General features: G+C 37.8%; 1 protein-coding gene across 4 annotated transcripts in view; it reads left to right on the forward strand.

Annotated features, from left to right (window-relative positions):
* SCG5 (secretogranin V) overlaps positions 1 to 5,604 on the forward strand; it is a 71,774-nt gene extending 66,170 nt beyond the window's left edge. For 2 of the 4 annotated variants that reach the window (XM_069097653.1, XM_069097652.1), the window contains exons 5-6: positions 31 to 84; positions 5,055 to 5,604. In XM_069097653.1, the coding sequence (XP_068953754.1) occupies positions 31 to 84; positions 5,055 to 5,150 (150 nt within the window). In that variant the 3' untranslated portion in view covers positions 5,151 to 5,604. The remainder of the gene's footprint in view (positions 1 to 30; positions 85 to 5,054) is intronic. The other 2 variants (XM_069097655.1, XM_069097656.1) reach the window with 1 other exon arrangement.
* The last annotated feature ends 444 nt before the right edge of the window (positions 5,605 to 6,048 follow it).

Consider the following 6,048-nt stretch of genomic DNA (forward strand, 5'->3'; position numbering starts at 1 on the left):
TTTTTTTCCTCCTCCCCTCCCCCTTTCTAGAACAAGAAGCTTCTTTATGAAAAGATGAAGAGTGGACAGAGACGGAGGAGGAGGGTAACCTATGGTCAACTGCTTGACTACTTTTCTATGTGATGTTATCTGAAGAGGGTTGTTGACAAATACTGAGGCCTCAGGTTATTCTGAAGCAACCCAAGAGTCTCATCATTTGCATTTATGAAACATTAGGAGAGTGGTTCAGCATCAAGAGGGATCTTGCTCTGAAAGTACATACCAGGCTCTCTGATTGACTACTGAGACTTTGGACTACAGTATTAAGAACCATAGGCCTCATAGCTGCTGTAGTTTCAATTCACTGAAAACTCTTCATGTGCTTACTCTATTTCTAACTTTGTGCTAGGTACTGTGGGAGATCCCAGGGAACCACTAAAATGAGCTCCGCCCACAAACCTTGATAAGGCCCAACTATTTGTTTTTCTATATGAAGTCTCCATGCGATAAGCTTGTATGTAGCCTGGTTAAGGAGACAGCTTACACATATGAAATACAATGTGATACAATAAAGTCAAGGGCTGAAACAATAATTTATATGAGTATTTTGTTAGAGAAGCTAAATTCATCAGTTTCCTCATTCAATTTGCCTAGACAATTTGCTCTTTTCCTGATCAGATTATGGTAAAATTTTCTGAGTTACTATGTTCATTTGCTACATGTCACATGTATCTCTGTTTGAAGATTTCAACATAATTTCCCTACCCTAGTCATCCAACATGGACTCAACTGTTTATACTCTTGTTTGACTATTATGGCATTTCCTTGAAGAGAACTGAATGGACTTGGACTTTTAATGAATTTTTTTATGTACTGAATCTCACAAATTGGACATGTGAAGCTTTGCTATCCCACCAACACTTTACCCTTAAAGTAGTTTTACAATCATATCTATTACCCTTTACAATTTGATGAAAATATGGCTGTTACCAAGTCAACATCTATTTTGTTTTGAATTTTTAAAAAGCAAACCAATGACAACACCACAAGGTAATCACATGGAGACTGTTAATACAGAAAAACAAAACAAATAATTGGGCCCTATGAGAGGTTGGGGAATTGGACAATAATAGTTGCAAATTGTTCTGAATAGTATCATCCAATCTATTTCCTTACTACTGATGAGTTTTCCTCCTTCTGGCCTTAGAGTTATATAGGCTGTCCAGCAACATCATTTATCCCCAGTAGTTCCATGTAACAAAGCTCCAAGCTTCTGCCTCAGCCTGAGAAAGAACAGATATATCCAAAGCAGGATTTATAAGAGAGACTCATAAGGTATTGAAAGGATAGAAAAATACTTTATTTGGCAGAGTTGATTAACCTGTTTAGGAATCGTTATCATCTGAGAGTGACTAAGACTTCCATTTGCAATCTTATAATTGGAGGTAGAAAAGGACCTGGGGAGTAGTGACCATGGAGGAACATGCAGAGTTCCAGGTCCCTACATCCTTTAACTGTGCTAGTAAATGGCCATTATATGGAGATTTACTAAGAAGGAGCCCATGATTTCTATTTCATCTACTCTCCATGGTACATAAATGACTTCTTCAGTAAATTCAGCAGAGTCTCAATTTTTCTCCACTCCCTATCCCACCACTCCTTGGTCCTTCCTTAGGGAATGTCCTTAGGGTGACTACTTAAGTCTTATCCTTAGAAAACCCAGATATCAAAATTTTGAAACTTTGGCCAAGGTTTATATTTTAGCCTCAACTTCCTTCAGTGGATTTATGTCCATGAAGGTCATTGTGACCCAGTGGTATCAAGTACTGTCTGTTCTCCTGGAACATACAAAGATCATGTCCTTAAGCCAAGTATTGGGTCTCAATCCTCTTGGGTAACAGAAGTTGCCTTCCCTATAATCAGTACCCAATGGCCTTCACAATTTGATTGAAGACCTTAACCATCTCATTAAGTCCATGATTCAGAAAAAATAAATTCTGGACTAGTTTAAAGGCAAGATTTCTCTCAAAGAAGCTTAGTATAGGTTGTGGGTTTCCAGACAAAAAATCAAGAGCAGAGCTCCAATTCTTATTTTTGTTCCAGAGGAAAAAAAGAAAAAGAAAAGAAAGCGAAGAACCTAATGCTAGATCTGTCTCCATTAACTATATACACTGTACAATCTAGTATGAACCACTTTGCTGTGTCTTAATCCTTCTGATTGTGAATGGGGATAAAATTCTTGTCCCACCTTACCTCTTGGCTCAGTGACAGTGCCATATGAAAGTGCCTTCATTGCATGAGAAGATACTAGATAAAAAAACAGAATTATTGACTGATTGTTGTTGAGAGGTAGAAGAGAATATTAGAGTTTGGTTATTCATCAATTACCTGTCTATTCCAAAATTTAAAATTATATCTTTGGATTTCAATGATACTGTGTTTTCAGTGAATTATGGTGACAAATTATGGTTTCTGAAGAGTAAGGGTGAGGCACGTTTAAATCCTGCCTCAGGCACTTATCCTCTGTGGAACCCTGGGAAAGTCATAGTGTTAGCCAAAGTACTTGGCACAAAATAGGGGCTTAATCAATGTTTGTTGCCTCACCTCAGTTTCCTCACTTGTAAAATAGGAATAAGAAATAGTTCCTACTTCATAGGGTTCTTGTGAGAATGAACTGAGATAACCTATGTAGCACTTTGTAACCTTATAGTGCTATATAGGGGCAGTGAGGTGGTGTAGCACGGGCCCTGGAGTCAGAAGGACCTGAGTTCAAATCCAGCCTCAGACACTTGACACACTTACTAGCTGTGTGACCTTGGGCAAATCACTTAACCTCAATTGCCTCGCTTTCCCCCATCCAAGAAAAAAAAAGTGCCATATAAATGCTAGTTACTTTTAGTATTTTTTTTTCATATTTCTTTTTTTATGCCAGCCCTGTGAGCCTTGGAGGGACAGAAGCTATTATCCTCATTTTACAGGTGAAGAAGTTGACTCCCAGGGAGACTGAGCACCTATTATAGAGGCACATCTGAGAGAGTGGCAGCGCTCACACATAATAAAAATAATAAAAAGTTGACATTTATAGAGCACTTCTAGGTTCACTAAGAGCTTTCCCTATATCATCTCATGGGAGCCTCATAGCAGACCTATGAAGGAGGTGTTATTATTATCCCCACTATGCAGATGAGAACAGTGGGAGGTTAAGTAACTCTCTTGCAATCACAAAGCTGTGGAGTGTCGGATTTGAACTCCATTTTGAAGCCAGTGTGTACCACTACCCATGGTGGTATGCTGCCTTTCACAATGTGATACTGCTTTTCCAGTTTGTGTCTGCTAGTCTATTTGCTGGATCATAAAAGCTAGTTTTAACAGGGAACTGAAATATTCTTACAAATGGAGGCACTGAATTGGAGTGGAACTTTTTTGGGTGGTTTAAAAAACATCCAAATAAATTCCCTTTTCCTTTTCTCTCCCTTCCTGTTATTTTTCCTGTTCCCAGCCTTCACCACCTTTCCCTCTCTTACCCCTCAATATGGCACTTCCTGGGTCTGGGTAGATGGGGAAACATTAAAATGTCATATAAAAACCCGTTGCCAGTGGTAATCTCCCTAAACTTCCATCTTAATCCAAAGTGCTGCATATGGTTTAGATGAGATTTTATGTGATCATCCAAAGCCAACCAAACATTTAGATTTTTCACTTGTAAAACACTTTTCAGTCAACCTTTAAATGTCTTACTCACTGTTCAGTCTTTACACATATTCAATTAATATTGGAGAGCTCCCCTTTATTTAGTCTAAAAAGCACTTAAGTTCACCTAGGAAGATGATTTCCCAGAAACTGACTTAAAAAAAATAACATATCACCCTTCATGCAGGAATTTCCACAAATTTCAACCAGGTTGGTCTGTTTCACTTCTGAGCCCCTTCTTGACTTGCTTTGAAGTAGAGCTCCAACAAGAAAGGATACAATGTTAGCAGGAGAGCTTGAAAATCTTCCCATGATTGAGTCATTTAGCTGTCAGATGCAAAAACTGATCCCCCGATCTAGTATTCAGGGGAGCATGCTTAGTGAAGTGCTCTAAGTGAATATAGCACCTCCAGATGAAGCCTTTAGAAAGGAAATATGTCTTTTGACCAACATGGAGCCCCATCTGGACGCAAAACCCCTGCAAAATGTTGCCTCAGTGAGTCTGTCTTTGTGAATTTCACATGTAACTGAACTGCTAATCACTCTGGAATCATAAAATCCCAAAACCCCTTTCTTATTTTTGTTGGGTCACTGGAAAGACTTTTCAATAAACAAATATCTTCAAAAGCTTTTGCAACAATTTTGCTTCCTGCTAAAGACAATATTGCAAGGCTCCAATTGCTTGCTTGAATTCCAAATACTACAAAATAGATGAGTTGGAGCAGGATGGAAAAAACTTTTGACTCATTCAGCATACCACCAGAAGAAAGAGTGTTACAGAATATAGAGGCCACAGCTTTTGAATTTGATCAACTGGATACACTCAGTACTAGCAGCTCCCACCATGCATCTCTACTTCACTACTATTTTGTACTCTAATGGGAAAAAAGCACTTATGATAACGAAAAAAGTCTCTTCAGTAGCTTTTGAATTTCAGTTTCACTTCTAGTTTGCTTATAAATGTTCTTCAGAGCTATATTTTAGTAAAGTCTTTGATAAGCCAAAAAAAAAAAAAAATGAAACCACCCACAGGAACATAGCATGAGAATTTTTCCATATATAGGGATCAATAATAAGGCTACTGGAAAACTTATTCACCCAAGCACTCATATAAAGCACCCAAGCACACTGATAAAACAGGCCAACAAACAAGTTGTTAGCTATCCTACAGGTTTAAGTTAGAAACATAAATTCTAGTTAGCTCTTTGGAAAAATAATTCAATCAATGGGACCCTTCAGTAAGGCCCATCACAAAGTAGTTCCAGCTTATATCTACAGGGTCATTTGCTCACTTAGTGGGCATATCATAATACATTGTTTCCATATGTTTTCCTGTGTTATGCATAACTGATCCTTTTTATATCACTAAACTATGTATTTTTCAGAATGTGAACCCCTATCTGCAAGGTCAGAGACTGGACAATGTGGTGGCAAAGAAGTCTGTGCCTCATTTTTCCGACGAGGACAAGGATGAAGAATAAAGTGAAGAAGATTGAAGAAAACAGATGCAGCCCATTAGATCACAATATTGCTTACGTGTATTGACTATTAAAACCCTAGTGAATGGCAGCATGTTTATTGTTTATGTAATTATGGATGAAAAGCAGCTGTATTTATGACATTGTGTTGTCATAGATAAAGAAAAGATGGCTCTGCTTTCTGTTAAATTACAGTAATAGGAGCTTTGGGTTATTTTGTTTCAGGCCTGGAGTGAGCTTCAAAATTAAAGTGATTTTGATAGCTCATGTATATGTCTACAGTCATAAAAAAGCAAGACCATAAAATTTACTCTTTGGTTGTAGTTTAAATGGTATTTGGGGTTCTAGTTTGATACCTATTACTGTAAAAGGCAGAGTTTGATTTTGATTGTTTAGTTCACCAAGCCCTTGGGCATTGTTATATCCCCAATAAATATTATTTTACTCATGAGAAGTAGTTGAGGCTTTCCACTTGGCTCTGTCTTTATAAGTAGGCCTACAGACTACCATGTTTATAAGGATCTTTAAAAGTACACTTGGTAAGTAGACTCACTCAGTCTCTATCCCGCTGTTCATTGACTTCATATGGAAAGCTGCAAAGGTTTCCCCTTTGCCCAGATGGCTGAAGAGATGCGTGACTTGCTTTCAGTTTAGAAATTAGAAGTTTACAAAATGATTTATACAAGCACATTAGAGGCAGAAGTAATCTGGTGGACTCATGGCAACACTTCTGTATATATTTCATTCAAGCTAGAGCCGTTCCCTATTCTTCACCTACAAAATGGGAGTTGGCTTTCTGATCAATTTTGACCAATAGGAAGCCTGATAAAGTAAAATTGTTCAACTTAAGAGTTCATGGTAGACAAGATAAGAGAAAATTGAATACAGTACAAGTTATCCT

The sequence above is a fragment of the Petaurus breviceps genome, unplaced genomic scaffold (assembly GCF_028583685.1).
Source record: "Petaurus breviceps papuanus isolate PSGF00001 unplaced genomic scaffold, PetGlider_PUasm1.0 37, whole genome shotgun sequence".
In the NCBI taxonomy this organism is placed as follows: domain Eukaryota; kingdom Metazoa; phylum Chordata; class Mammalia; order Diprotodontia; family Petauridae; genus Petaurus; species Petaurus breviceps.